The sequence below is a fragment of the Microcaecilia unicolor genome, chromosome 2, assembly GCF_901765095.1.
Source record: "Microcaecilia unicolor chromosome 2, aMicUni1.1, whole genome shotgun sequence".
Taxonomy (NCBI): Eukaryota; Metazoa; Chordata; class Amphibia; order Gymnophiona; family Siphonopidae; genus Microcaecilia; species Microcaecilia unicolor.
Genome location: NC_044032.1, coordinates 266,193,300 through 266,209,196, shown reverse-complemented (window position 1 = coordinate 266,209,196; position 15,897 = coordinate 266,193,300). Strand labels below are relative to the sequence as shown.

At 42.8% G+C, this 15,897-nt stretch overlaps 1 protein-coding gene across 1 annotated transcript in view; it reads right to left on the bottom strand.

Moving 5' to 3' along the window:
* Positions 1 to 6,516: 6,516 nt before the first annotated feature.
* Positions 6,517 to 15,897, bottom strand: part of HCFC1 (host cell factor C1) — a 495,616-nt gene continuing 486,235 nt past the window's right edge. The window contains 3 exon segments of the mRNA XM_030192062.1: positions 6,517 to 8,855; positions 9,759 to 9,822; positions 9,952 to 10,252. Of these exon segments, the coding sequence (XP_030047922.1) occupies positions 8,816 to 8,855; positions 9,759 to 9,822; positions 9,952 to 10,252 (405 nt within the window). The 3' untranslated portion in view covers positions 6,517 to 8,815.

Here is a 15,897-nt window from a genome sequence, read left to right as displayed (position 1 = left end):
GCTAGAAGGACAAAGAGAGGATCCGAGCTCCGAAAATATTCAATATCTTGCAAATAGCGTGTAACAGCTCTCTTAATAGGTAACAGCTTTCTTAAGATCTTAAGTATTTAATTTCCAGTGATCTTCCACGCCCGAAGATCCTAAACCAGGAAGAAAAAAACTGATTGAGAAAGATGAAAACGCGGAACTACAGTAGACAGAAAAGAAGGAACCAGATGTAGCAGTACTGCAGACTTAAAACAACTTGCTCCTTGGAAAAAAATTCCAAAAAGAAAAAACGGAGACCTGCATGAAAGAAACGTACAGCTCCGAGACTCTCCTAGTTGAAGCAATAGCTACTAAAAACACTGTCTTAAGAGAGAAAACCTTAATGGAAACAAGAGAACAGCCCAAAAGGAGAATAAGATTGAGATTTCAAGATGAAAAAACTTTCTCAGACTGTCGGGCGAAAGAGTAACTCCCTTGAAGAAAAATGAGAGGTCCAAAAGGACGGGGCAAAAAATTACCCCGTAGCCGACCTCAGAAACAGGAAAGAGCTGCAACCTGCAGGAGAAGAGAAAAGAGAGAAATCCTTTATCAAAACCAACAGCTGAACAAGCTTAAAAAAAAAATACACCAAGAACAAATATGAGTGAGAGACGTGGCTTGACGACGCAACTGCAGCATAGTAAGAATTACTGAAGCGGAAAATGATCTCTTAGCTAATCAAGCCCTTAGAAGAGCCAAACCATAAGACAAAATCAAGCCTGGTGTGGATGAAAGATCAGACCTATTGATAGAAGATCCTTGCGAACAGGAAGATGTAGAGGAGACGCTGAGAAAGATGGTGAAGATCCGCATACCACGGACTTCAGGCTCAATTTGGAACTACCGGACCCCCTTGTGTCTTGATCTTATGCCAAAAATGACCCAAGAGAAGCTATGGAGGAAACACATAGAAAAGCTATGGAGGAAACAATGCCTGGAAGACCACTGCTGTAAGAGGGCGTCTACCTGTGCTGCTGTCGAGTGTTATCGGCAACAGAAGAAGCGATAACCCTGTGAGAAAGAGAGAAAACAAAGTTCCAGAACTGAAGTGCCCCATTGAGCTACTATCAATTGAAAACGCTCAACAGCTGAGAGTCCATGCCCCTGGATCTAGGGAGAGATGAGAGAAAAATTCGCTTTGGAAGGCTGAAAATGGCAGTAAGGAGAATGTTTGCCCATGCCAAGAAACTCGCTGTCTGCCGTCTGAAGAGAAGGCTCTTCATCTCTGTTTGACGGATGACATAAGCCACTGCCATGGAATTGGCAAACAGAACTCTCACCTCCTTGCTAGCCACTAGGGAACGAAACTCCTCCAGAGCTAGACAAATTGCTCTGAATAAAAAAAAAAAATTGGAGTGGAAAGCTGCCAAAGGAGACCACAGAACATGTGGTAGCCTGACTAAACAATGGGCTCCCCAGCCGCAGAGACGGAAACTGCCCACTATATATACTGTAAGGGTATACCTGCAGTGAGATGCGTCAACCTCAACCACCAGAACACAGCGCTGCGGGGAATGCAGAGACCTCCTCAGCTGAAGGAATTCCGTCCAAGAGGACTATCTGGATATGAGAGAATAATTAGAGACCCCTCCCGAAAGGTGTAGCCCAGGAAACTACCTCCATAGTCGCTGCCATGGAACCAAACCTGAATATAATGTCGACATGAAGACCGCGACCTAGAAGTAATCTTTGAACCCCACGGCCACGCGCCGTGTGAAAGGTAACCCCTAAATAATGTAGAGACTGCAAAGAAATCAGCTGACTCGACCACTTTTACTAGCCAACCTAAGGACTAGGAAAAAATATGGTACCGCTCGGTCTGAGACCTGCCCAGTGTCTTGATAAGAAGTTTCCCTGAATGGCCAGTCATCTAGATACGGGAAACTAAAATTCCCTCTTTCTTGAGAGCCACTGCCAGCAATCCCAAAACTCTGGTGAAAGTGGGAGGGGCTGTTGCGAGACCAAATGGTAGAGGCCGAAACCGAAAAATGGTGTCCGAGAACCGCAAACCACACAACAGTTTTGGAGACTGGTCCTATACAGATAAACTGCCTTCAGATCAAAGACCGTTACAACACTGTCCTGCAACCGCCAATATGAAGTATCGAAGGGCCTCTATATGACCCTTGTGACTTTGAAAACGCGATTGACGGCCTTGCGAACTAAAATAGGACGAAGGAACTTTCTCCTTCCTGGAAACTATAAACCCCAAGGCATAACGACTGTGCCCGTACTGTAAAGAAAAGACTGGGCAAATAGCTTGAAAATGTAAGAGCCTCTGTCAATTGTCTCCTACTGTGCCTGCAGTGCAGTGATAGCAACAGGTAGCCTGTAAACAGATGTCTGAATGAAACGGGGAAAAAGGCTAAGGCATAGCCTCCCCACTGGACAGAGAAAATATAGACCCTCCTGAGCGGCAGAAAGTGTAAAAACAGGGGTCCTAAACTACAAAGCCTCACATGATACAGTTAGGTCCTAGGCTACTGGCCACATAGGAGCAGATAGTGAAGTATGCAAAGGGTGTCATCCACATATTACTTCCTCCCCTGAAGCCAGAGAGGTGAGAACAGAAAAAAATGAAACATGTACCCATAGAAAATAAGTCAGACCCGAGAAGGAATAGAATTGCCAGAAATAGCTATAACCCCTTGATAAAATACCAGCCGCTGCAGTTGCACAAAAAAGATATTTATATTATTTATAGTACTGAAACAACGATGTTATGAGAAGAAAAATACACCCAAGTACAATTCATACCAGGCAGAAACTGCCTGTGGTTGCTACTGCTGCAAGGATATTCCCAGAGGTTTTTGTCCTTACAATTCATACCAGGCAGAAACTGCCTGTGTCTGCTACTGCTGCAAGGAGATTCCCAGTTTTTTTTTTTTAACCTGGCTATTGTTACCACTCTTATGATGCCTGGTGGACTTGTACTGCTCCTGTTCAGCTTGCCACTCTTGGCATCTGGATGCACACCTGCACCATACTGCAGCTGCCCTCTTTTTTTTTTTTAACCAGAAACTGCAGCTAAAAGAATGCCTGACTGCCACCATGCTTAAGGGAAAAAAAAAGCGGATACCTAACCTATGGGTGGATATCCTGACATGTAAAAAGGAAAAATCACACAGGCAGTCCAAATGCAGTATATATAGATATAAAAACAAAGACATACAGGTATCTTCTAAAGGGCTACCTGACATTAAACGTATAAGGGGCTAGGAATGAGCGTTTATATATCATACAGCATAGAAGAGTAGACAAATAGCCCCATGGCCTGATGCTGGGCTAACAAAGACTGTATGTATGGATCTGAAGCAACAGATCCCCTGAAAGACTAAAAGAGGTAAATGACACCTATGAAAAAAGAGACCCAAGACCAAAACTGGCACCTCTGAAGGCAAACTCAGGGGAAAATACTGTGGCCTGAGAGCCTCCAGAGTGCCCGAGAAAATGTAGCTCCGCTTCCTAGAACAAAGCTGAGAATGGAAGACCTCCCTTGGAGAAACATTGCAGCTGCTGAGACAAAAATGGCGGCCGTTCGCGCCAAAAATAAAAGAAGCAGAGACGACCGAAAACCACAATAGAGGAGACTGAAGAAGCCCGAGGAAGCGGCAAACCAAGACGGAATGCCTACTAAAAATTCTGCGTCGTCGAGGACTTACACGAGGCTCGGGAACTGACGCTCCAGCGCAGAAGGAAAAAAAAAAACGGGAAAGCGTGACCTCCATAGCGGAGCTCCCTCTGCCCTTAACACCGCTTCGCGCCTTTTTTTAAAAGAACCCCCGTTGGGAAAACGCGAGGAAAAAAAGGGCAAGAAAAAACCCAAACATGAAAAAAAACGCTCCCTGAAACAATTATTTATTTGCTTTCTTGCAGTCCACAAGAGCCATAGAGCACAACCGATGCTCGTTATAACTGAGGGGAAAGAAAAAGACATTTGCTTTTAATGCTGTTTTGTTTCCTATATTACTTGTTTTAAAAGTAATAATGGCTGCCTCTCCCAAAGGCAGTACACCTTTCCAATGAAAGGGCAGGCCCTTCCCAACTAAGGGAGATGGGGAGGAAGGGGGGTGGGACTCGGGCACCTGAGTTTAACACCCCAGAGGCTGTCAAAGAAAGGAAAAGAAAAGAAACCCTGCCAAGCCTCTAATTGAGATTCCAGGCACAGAAAAACTATTATAAATATCTCTAATATCTTAAAGAGAAAAAGAGAGAGAGAGAGACTAATGGGCTCACCTCCTGCCTGCTGGAGACTGAGAAAATACTGAGGCTAGGGTCACATGGCCAGGGCTCTCATTGGCTCTCTAGTCTTAGAATTTTCTGTCTCCACCTGCTGGTAGGTGTACACAACCCATCAGTCCAATCCTGGTCCGGTCCGGAGGGAAACTAAGGAAACATGTATTTTTCAGCTAAACCCCACTGTAGCAGAAACATGGCTAACTGGGGTTGAGCTTGTGGCCTCAGTGTTGTTTGAAACTCTTTAAATTTGTAACTTTTTTTTTTCCTGATGACATCACAGGGATACATCTGGTTGAACATGGAGAATTGTAAACACAGGTGACAGTTTACAGGTACAGGGAATACTTACCATGGCTCAAGAAGCCCTACTGGAGCTTTCTTAAGCTTTAGGAGCATATAGATTCAACAGTAGCCATGGATGAGATCACCCAATCGTGTGGCAGCGTATCCTAATTCTGAGGCAATGGCCCCAGAAGCTTTCTGGATTCCTGATACCAGATAAATTCTCCTTTTAAGGTACTCTGGCTGATCTTGAACTTAGGATGTAGCTGGTGATATATGTTTTCTATGTAGAACTATGAAGTGGCTTTTTACAGAAGCCCCTGAGCTGCAGAGGCTCACTCTCATATTCCTCACTTGACATACCAAACCAGAGCAAAACTCCTGTAGCTCTCTTAGCAGCCTAGATAAGTTGAGGGCCACCCAATGTCAGAATTTTATTTTTTAAATAAAAACTATCACAGTGGCGGGGAAGGGACGTTTCAGTAGCAGACAATGAATTATTAAATCAAGATACATAGTGAACTGCTATTGAGAGGCCTCTGCCTTTGAGGAAGCGATGTGCAGCATCCAAGGGCCTTTTTCACTTTCAGCTGTTGTGGGAAAAGGAAGAGGGTGTGTTCAAAGGTAGAACAGCTGGCTTTCCTACTGAAACATCTGGAGCCACTGCACCCATTTCCAAGCTCCACTTGTATGTGGTTTTCCACCAAAGTTGTGGATTGACAAGCATTTTCCACTCTGCAGTCATGAGGATGCCCCTGCTATATCAGCAGCATGACTCTAAGCACAGGGAGCCTGATGAAGTAGCAGGGTAAAAAGACCTCTGGCCCATGACCTCTCTTCTCATAAATGCTGCACTCTTGAAGCAAAGAAATGCTGTAGAACAGGTTGCACCAGATCCCATAAAGGGAGTAAAATCAGCTCTGAACGTTTACACTGTCTGGTGGCAAGGGCACATAACTTTTTCTGGACTGGCCAATAAGGAAAGGACAACAGGGGTCACTGTGCACTTCTACCCTTCCTGTTCACATCCTTTTCTAATTTTGTCAACAGCTATAGGCAGAACCCAATCAAAAACAAAGCATGTCTCTTAATTTGACCAGAAAGTTATAGTTGTATTACTTTGAAGCCCCTCATAACAGCCATCAAAGGAAGCTAAGAATTTGAAAAAAAACACAGTGTTTTTTGTCTGCAGAAAAAGTTGGTGAACGTTTAGATCATGTCTGTCTAAAGGGGACCAGCAGTAATGGAATGCAACTCTCCTAAGGATACTAAAATACAAAAATAAAAAAAAGACAGAAAGCAAAGAAAATATGTGTGCGCATGATTTTTTTTTTTTTTGTTCAAAAAAATGCATTTAATTGTTCCAAAATAGCACAAAAAACCCTGACAGACGGCACTATATCATTAAATCACCTGGAATACTCCTCTACAATAGAAGTAATAGGTTTTCTTCTCAAAGGAAAATAAATCACCCTCTTTCCCCCTCTCCCTTCCAAAAGCTAAAACAATGGGTGAGGGTTTGGAAAGGTGGTGTTGAAATAGAACACAGAGCATAATGGACTATAATACAAATCTGGGAAGTGGCTACATGCACACAATTTGTGACAGCTGCTCCCTTCCCAAGTGGCTGGCTGGCTGGCAATTGGGCAAATATGCCTACCACAAAAGTCGTGCTCCTCTGACACCGTAACTTTTCAGGCATCACTTTCTAAAGGATCACACACCATCCTTTCTTCCTTATTTTTCTCTAGTATCTGAGATTAAAAAAAAAAAAGCAAAAGCTTTGCATGTTGATTTCTGCTGGCCTTTATCATCCAATCTCCTCCTATGCACCTACGATTCACAGAATCGGTAGCCTGGCTGCTGAACTCAGTTTCTCTCTTCCTTATGGCAGAGAAAGGAGCCACCCAGCCAGGTATCTAGCTAGGACTGGGATGCACTGCGAAACAGCAAAGTTCCTTTTTATTCTTTTTTTAACATTGCAGACATCTATCCTTGTGCAACTGAAAGCCTAGAACCCTGGGCTAGCATGCAGAGGCACTCAGAGTCCCAATCTGGCTACCTGTGGTCTAATACAGACATCTAACCTGCCTTCATAGCATTAAACCCACACACATGTTGGAGCTGCGGGAAGGTGGACCTCATCCACATAAGCACACAAAGCTTAAATATCAGGACAGATGGACCAAACTAATGCTTCAAAAACAGAAGGGATGGGATTTTTTTTTTGCTTTAATTTTATTACAAAAAATAGTTTTCCCACATGCCTTGAGCTAGTGCACTTTTTTTTTGTTTTGCTTGAGAAAGTTTCTTTCCCACAGCTATTTCGATTTTTAAAAAAAGGCTTATACAAAAAAACAAAACAAAAAACAAAAAAAAACTACACAGATGATTCACTTAAGAGACTATGTATACATGTGTGTGTGTTTATATATATATCTATATATTTATATATATGTACAGAAATGTTTATGTTGTTGCCACTGACTTGGGGGAAGAGTACATACCCCACCTCCCAGGGTGAGATCACATAGAACAGTTTCTGGATCACCTGTAACACTAAAGGGTCTTTTCCCATCATGCATGGGGCCTGCAGGTAGCATACTTTCTTGATACAGGTCTTAGCCAAAGAGTAATGAAAAGGAGAGGCAGGGAAAAAAGATTGCTTAAAACTACCACACAAGAGGAGAAAAAGGGCATCACACACAAAAGGAAAGGAATTTTCTTTTAAGTATTAAAATCAAGATTTTTTTTGTAGCAGACTTGGGAAGGGAAAAGGTACCATCTGTATTCTTGCAACAGTGCAGCACCTGCTATTACAGGAAGAGGATAGCTTCAAAATCTTATGCTTAGAACCTGGAACTGGTGCTGTGAGCCATCCGAAGTATATGAAACCTCTTCCACCTACCACCACTCTGTTCACCTGTAGAACTAAATGATCCAGTGAACCTTTGCTGAACATCACCATGATAGAAAAAGGCTCCTCAAACTATTTTAAAAAATATATATAAAATTAAAAAGTCACACAACAAAAGTTGTAAATACAAAAAACATACTTCATTCAAATAAACAAAAAAAAGCAGAACTAGGATTTATAAAAAATGGTTAGAGAGTTTTCTTTCCCTATCCATCCACTCATTCTTATTTTCCATTCACACTACTTTCTGGTGCTTCCCCCACTGCTGCCAGACCACACCATCCACCCACACAGGAAAGTACGCATCTAGCCAGTTTGCGCCTGAAAGAATCCTTTTACGACCACTTGCTGCACGTGTTTTCTTTTTAAACTTTCTTGCCTTCTCCAACGTGGATGCCAACACTCATAGTCCACCAGTGATGGCTCCCATGACTTGCAAACTCAGTCCACGAGGAAATAACTTTCCACTTTTTTCTTCTCTGAGCAGAAAGGATCCTAAAATAACCATGCAGTCAAGAAATAATAAAAATACAGACTGTGTGTAACATTATATATATGGGGACTATAAAGTTTTGTTTTAAAAAGAACACATTTACAAATCTATGGGGACAGATGAAATCTGGTCTCTGCACAAAAGGCTGGATACTGTAGGGGAGAAAAGGAACCACAGGAGGAGGACGGGAAAGGGATACATACCCTTCCTTCCAATCAATCTCCAAGTGCTTTCAGAATCTTGAATCATAGAAAAAAAAAGTTTTCCTTTATAAATTGCAAAAGAAAAAAAAATCCAGAAAGCTTTGTCCCACACATGTGAATGCTTGGGCTTGACATGTTGCTGCAAGCACACAGACAGGCCACCATTGGTGCAAGGGTCTCTTATACAGCCTAGAAAAGTTCCAGGCTGCCTCTCCCATGTCCCTGAAACTGGCACATGGTTTTTGTTACTTTAAAAGTTTGTGCACCTTTGTCTTGATAAACAAAGCAAGACCTCTTACCCCACCATTCCCTTCCTAGACATGTACTTTCAACCTTCTCCAGACAAGTAAAGGTGTGCTTCTGCCTTAAGTGTTTTTTTTTTTTTTTGTTTTGGGCTCCCCCCCACCAACAAAAACACAAACAGCAGGTAACTGAGGGTCCCAGAGTAGATAGCCAGTTCTTGATTTTGTTCCCAGAAGATAGGGAAGTAGAGAGCTGGTGTCCCATCCTGACACATTAACTTTGGGTGAGAGGGTACACACACAATTTGCATCTTCAGCAGTACAAAAGATGGATGCTTTCATCTCATTTCTTTTCTCTCTTCCTGGGTGCCAGCATAAATAAGGGACAACCCCAATAAGTGAAGCTGTTCAATCACTGGTTGTCAGATTTGGACTTCTTTGGAGCAGATTTCCTAACAAAAGGAAGAGGAGGATAGTTACAAAAAAAAAAAAAAAAGACTTTTAAAGTTGTTTTGCCACAGTAATATATTTTATGCTATTTAAAGACAAATTTCTCCAAAACCCAAAATGAACTTGATTCACATTCAATCTCTTTTATTATGACTATTTTGAGCTAGTCTGCTGGTTTAGTGGTAGTGCTGCACACTGCCATGAAGATACCTGGGTCAGGCAGAACTAGAAGTCCCAGCCATTCCACAATATCTAGTGGCTGTGTTTTAAGGCACATAATCATAAACCCCCAGGAAGCTCTGGTAAGAGCCCCTAGCCCACAACTGTCACTGCAATAAATGGGCTAAACCAATCTGTGAGATTATATAAATTAGAAAAAAAAAACATTTTTGGGTAGTCGGGGATGAAGGCTTATGCCACCAGATCCAGCCTCAATTCAGCTTTTACTGGGGAAAAATAACCAGGGGTACTATTCGACCAAATACGAATAATAAAAATATTATTTGGCTGAATACTGGGCATCGAGCTTCAACATAACAAATAATAAAAGAAGCAATGTGAAATCAAAGATCCATTGTTTATTTTAGTAGTATTTAGCACAGTAGAGCCCCAGATTATTCAAATTTAAATCACTACTCAGTCAAATGCGAATGTAATCGGGGCCAAATCGAATATAAATATTTGGTACAGCCCTAGTAAAAAGAAACCACTGGGCCATAAAAACAACTCATGCATAGAATCAGGAGGGAACTAGGATGACTTAACCTCATCCACAGGCACTTCTCTCTTGCTGAGGGTGGTTGAGAGGGACATGCTATGTTGGAAACTCCTCCCTTTTTAGCCCTGGTTAACAAGATTTGTCTCCCACCAACTAGAACACAGATAAAGCAAGTTTTTGTCCTTACAATTCAGGTGAGGATACAGGGCGTTTGCTGGCAGGCTTGGCTGCTGCTCCATCTTTGCTGGATTCTGAAAGACACACACACAGTTTAACTGGTGGGTAACTGAGATAATGCCTAAAACAAATGGGGTTTTGAAACAAAAAAAAAAAAAAAACAAACAAAAAAAAGATGAATACATCCCACCCAAGTTACTCACCTTGCAGCCACCGGACTTGAGTGGCCGGGCCATAACCCTTTTCATTGCGGGCAGCTATGCGGAAGATGATAGCAGGTTTGGTGGTGTAATCAATGTGAGCATTGGAAAGGCTGGAGGACTGCACCAGGCAGGAGGGGTTGGGCCCACAATAGACTCGCATAAAGGCCAGCTGAGCTGGCGTAGAGGCCCGCTGCTCACCACCTGCCTGGCTGCTCTGGATGGCTAGGTATACAGAGTATTCAATGATTTTGCCAGAGGTGACTGAGGGAGGTTCCCAGGTAAGGTGAGCACCATCAGGACTCTGCAATGCAAAAGACAGAAAAAACAGTCAAAAACAAGGGCATTTATCAAAAATTCCTTTCCTCCCAAATCTCCAGAGACAAGCATAAGGAGAAATGAGATCTTACCTAATTTTCTTTCCTTTAGTCTCTCCAGACCACTCCAGAGTATACAGACTTCTACCAGTGAGAAGAAATGACAACCTATACATATCCTGTACAGTCCACAACCAGCTGTTATTTCCTTACCAAGGCAATATCATTTAACCAAATCTAACATTTAATAAATCCCTTTTTCAACTAGGTAACAACCTGCAACGAACTCACAATACTACTCCAACTTATAGCTTGATGCAGATGTAGGAAAATGGAGATGAGCAAGACTGAAGCAGAACTTAAGGCGCCGGACTTTTGAGCACCCAATGGGAGGAGTCTAAAAGTCATTTCCCCTCCCCCACACTGACTGTGATCTGAGCAGGCATAGGCACAGTGCTATGGGCAGGGTGGCCCTCAGAGCATATCTTAGCTGCCCCAGGTTGTGCCTGTGAGAGAGGATAGGAACAGCCAGCATACTCCCATTACAGGCACTGCCTGGGGCAACTATGAGCAGTCCTCGGAGGAGAAAAGAGATCATAGTTGCTTCAGGCAGTGCCTGTGAGGGAAGACACTGCCTGTTCGGTCCTCTCTCAAAGACACTGCCCATGGCAGTGCCTTTATCTCCTTTATGCTCAGAGGACCGCCCTACCCAGAGCAGTGTGCTCATGCTGGCCCTGGCTCTGGTCACGGTCAGTGCGAGGGAGAGGACTTTTAGATGCTGTCAGTTTGGAGTACAGTGCCAATACAGCAAAGCCAAAATGTCATGGGTACCAAAATAGCAGCGCACAATAGTAGTGCCGAAAAGTCATGCTCCTGTGTGAGACTAAGCCTTCTATCTCTACATCCTGAATGTTTATGATCACCAGTTCTGGACTGGTCTGGAGGGACGTAGGGAAAGAAAATTATCTGGTAAGATCTAATTTCTCCTTCCTTAGTGTCCCTGCAGACCAGTCCAGGCGCATGGGAAGCACAAAGCAGTATGCCCTATAGGTTGAGGGACAAACCTCTGGCCAGCACCTTCACCCCGAAGTCTGCATTCCTGGCGAGCCTGCACATCCAGCTGATGCCACACAAAGGAATGGAGCGATAAGGTGGCTGCCCTACAAGTTTTCTGTAAAGGAATTAAGCCATGCTCCACTCAGGAAGTAGCCTACTGCCTAGTTGAATGTGTTTTCAGAACCAAGACCACCTCACAGCCTCAAATATATGCCGACGCAATGGCCTCCCTTAATCCAGTGGGCCATGGTTGCTTTTGACAATACTTCCCCCTTTCCTATGTCCCCCAAAGAGCACAAACAATAAGTCTGAATGACAGAATTCCTCAGTCTTGAGATAACAGCTCACTGCTCTCTTCACATCTAACTTTCGCAATTCTTGTTCTCTCAACTGTTTCCCCCAACACCGGAAGCAAGATGCTCTGATTAATATGGAACGAGGACACCACTAATGGGAAAGAGGAGGGGACTGGCTGAATTACCACATTCTCAAAAGCACCAGGAAGTGTTCCTGACAAGACCGGCAACTCTGAAATCCTGCTAGCCGAAAAAAACAGACAACACAGTGCTTCTGACATTCTTCAATGAAATCTTTCTTGAGAGCCTCAAAGGGCTTCTGCACCAGCACAGACAAAGTGGCACCATCGGACATCTCATGGACCTCACATGCTTCATACCTCTCAGAAAATGATTGTCTTTATTCAAATCTCTGTAGCATGTCGGAGCTGCAATCTACATCTTTAGGGAGGCTCGTGCCAAATCTCGATCACCAATGAGCAAAGAACCACCACCTATTGCTCTATCCATCAAAAATCCACCACACCCTGACATATGCCAAGAAGTGCATGTATTTCTGGAACACAACAGGGTGGCTATGAACTGACCAGAATATCTTCTCTTTTCCAGCTTTACCCTTTTGAGAGCTTGTGTTTCTCTGCCTAGAAAGTCTACTTGGACATTTTTTTACACTGGCCACATGCATTACCAATAGGTGTACTTCTGCCCACTTTGTGAGCCACTCATCTCCTCTGAACATTCTGACTCTTGATGCCATCCTGATAATTCACATAGGCAACTGCCATCCCATTATCCGACAACAATTGTACTGCCTTGCTCCAGATCAGAAGCAACGCGGCCCACAGGCCAAACATATGGCTCTTGCTTCCAAGAAGGCTAACTGGCTAAACAGTTTCTTCTATTGACTGGCGACCCTGGCTTCTTTGGTTGGCATACTTCACCACCACTACCATCTCCAGTCTTATCCCTCTCCCTAGATTGGAAGCTTGAAGCTATCCTGCTAGGCTCTTGCTTGTCTCTAACGAAAGGACCAGATAAATATCTAGCTCCAGAGTTTGCAACAACCAGAAAGGCAACAGGGCTCTCTGCAACGGGCAAATGTGGGCCCTGGCCCATGGCACCACCTCCATGATAACTGCCATGGATCCCAGTATCTCGTAGAGATGAGGCAACAGGCTTGGGACTGCCATGACAATGAGGGTCCCTGATCTGTGACCGTTGCTCTCAGTTCAGCCAGAAACACTTGCCCTAGCAGGATGTTGAAGCATGCCCCTAAATTCTTATGGCCTTTGATGGCTGCAGCTTGCTCTTGGGTGAGTTAACTACTCATCCCAATTTCTGGGGGAACTGTACCATACAACTTGTGGCTCTGTCACTCTCTTAGAATGACTTTGCCCACTGAACCAGTAGTCTAAATAAGGATTCACCAGTATCTCCTCTCCTTGTGCAAGGTAGCTACCACGATGATCACCACCTTGGAGAACGTCCTTAGGGCCATCATCAATCTAAATGGGAGTGTGCAAAATTGGACATGCCAACCTAACACTGTGAAACAAAGAAAATGCTGATATTCATTCTAAATGGTAATATGAAGGTATGCTTCTGTCCAATCCAGAGATGACAGAAATCCCCCCTGCCAAACTTGGAACTCAACTCAAGATCTTGTTGCTCTAAATAGTAAACTGGACCTCATCGCCAACTGGCTGACATCTCATAAGCTAAAACTGAATCCTAGCAAGACTCAAGGTGTCATTTTCTTGGCAAGGTAATCCTAAATCCATAATTCCTGTTAACAGTGCAGGATCCACAATTACACTGCAAACAACTGTCAAAGTTCTAGGTGTTGTGCTGGATCAGTACCTTTAAGCTGCAGAAATCCAACATTGTGTGCTCTTGCTTCCATAAGCTACAGATGCTTCATTCCGTGCAACACTTATTCACTCAAGGGGCCCTTCGGATATTAACTCATGCTTTTGTCATTAATAAACTTGACTATTGTAATGACCTTCTAAATGGCACTCTTATAATCTGACATTTGTCATTTACAAATTGCACAGAATTCAGCTGTTAAACTTATTACTAAGTAATGCAAATTTGACCATGTAACCCCTTTACTATGCCAGGAACACTGGCTACCCAGTTGTCCACCAGATAACCTATAAAATTCTAGTTCTTACCCATAAAATCCATCATTCAGAACAACCATTGTATCTCTCTCACCTCTTGACATGACATTCCCTTACAACCTCTTAGGACATCACAGCACAACTGCCTAACAATTCCTTCCTTTCAAATTATAGGTCTAGACACTATTCGAACTTGAAACCAGTGTCACAGCTCCCACTTTATGGAAGTCCCTATCAATACCTCTAAGGCTAGAACTCTCACACCTTCAAATCACAAGTTAAAAACTTTCCTATTTCGTGATGCCTTTCTTACCTGGACCACTGACTGTTTACGTTTTCTCCCTTTTTTGCTCCTCCTGGAGATCGGGATATTAGCCACTACTAAGTCTATTTTTTCTCTCTTACCATTGTCTCTATGGATATTTTCTTTCTAGCCTTCTTTCCTATTAATGTTTGTAGTTCTCTTTGACACATCTGAATTTTTTTATTTTATTTATTCAATTTAAAGAAATATACAAGAAACTTCTTGATTGGAAAAGCATCATAAAAATAAAAGTATATCAACAGAAATTAACAATCAAAAAGGTAAATATTGATACTCAAGTCCATAAATTGGAAATCCAAAGTTTAGGAATTCAAGGGGAGCAAAACAATAATAGGAAATTAATAAGGATAACACAATCTCTACTAGAAAGAGTTAATTTTTTCCTTAACGCTTATCCTTTTTCACCGAGGCTATAAGAGCTGATGCATGTGTTGGTTCTGTAAATACATATTTCTTCTCTTCAAGTCTGACTATGCACTTGCAGGGGTATCTTAAAAAGAAGGTACCCCCCAAGTGCAGTATTTCAGGCTTAAGGAGCAAGAATTGTTTCCTCCGCTTACGAGTCTCCTTAGAGACATCAGGAAATAATAATATTTGATATCCCAAAAAGGGTTTATCTTTATTACAGAAAAATAAGCGGAAGATCCAATCCTTGTCGGGCAATAATGCAACTGTCGCAACCAAAGTCGCAGCAGTTGCTAATTCGGAGTCAGAAGTTTCAAGCAAAAGAGAGATATCCAATGGAGTTTCAGGCATTTGATTCAATTCTTTTCCTGGGATATAATATGCCAAGGTAAAAGGTGGCAAATTCTGCTCTGGTATATTCAAAATGTCCCGCAAGTAACGTTTTAACATATCAAGAGGAGAAACAGTTTTTGTTCTAGGAAAATTAACAAATCTTAAATTATGATTTTTTGTATAATCATCAAACATTTCCATCTTTTTTCTGAGATTTGTCAAGTCATTAAAGGTTGAATCGTTTCCAATTTCATAATGCTTTGTTCCATTTTGTCAGTTTTTTCATCAATAACTTTAATCTTTTCCTCTGTTTTTTGTAAATCAATCTCTAATAGTTTTATTTTGGGTACAGTTTCATTAACTTGTTTCAGGAACATTTGACCCAGGGTAGAAACTAAGTCCCATAAAGTGTCCAGTGTAACCTCTTTCGGTTTAACTAATAATTCCTTCGGTATTTCAAACCTTTCAGAAGTTTTCACACGCTCACTCTGTCCTTCGGCTCCTCTCCCTTCTATTTGCGGCGGCGTCTCTCCTTTCTCTAATGGAAGCAGGACCTCGTCTCGACGTTCTTCCGGGTCCATAACACCTGAACAGGGAGACCCCGTCGAGTCAGCGAGGAAGGAGCTTGTGCCTACCGGCTGGGGAGGTGGAGTTCGCATAGCGGGGCTCAGCGTGGTTTCAAGGCTAGGGGAAACCGATTCTCCCAAATCGCCGGTACTCCCTACTAGCAGCATTCTGCTGTTTGGATTAACTTCCTGCGGTCTAAAAAAGCGGTCGAGAGGACCAGGTAAAGAGGGGGTTAGCGGCGAGGCCCTGACCGTCAATCTCCCTCGACGTTTTGGCATTGTTAGGATTGAGACTCGCAGCGTCTCAGTAGAGTGCAGCCATCTTGGATTTCCTCCTCCCTGAATTTATTGATTTAATTGTAAACCGTTCAGATAATTTGCTCACGAGTAGTATATCAAGATATAAATAAACTTGAAAGTGCCACAATCATGGATCTTAGGGTTTCCATATGGAACCCTGAGCACCTCGAGATCCAAAGCATGCTTAAAAAATATCCTTCTTGGGCACCATGAAATATATGTATT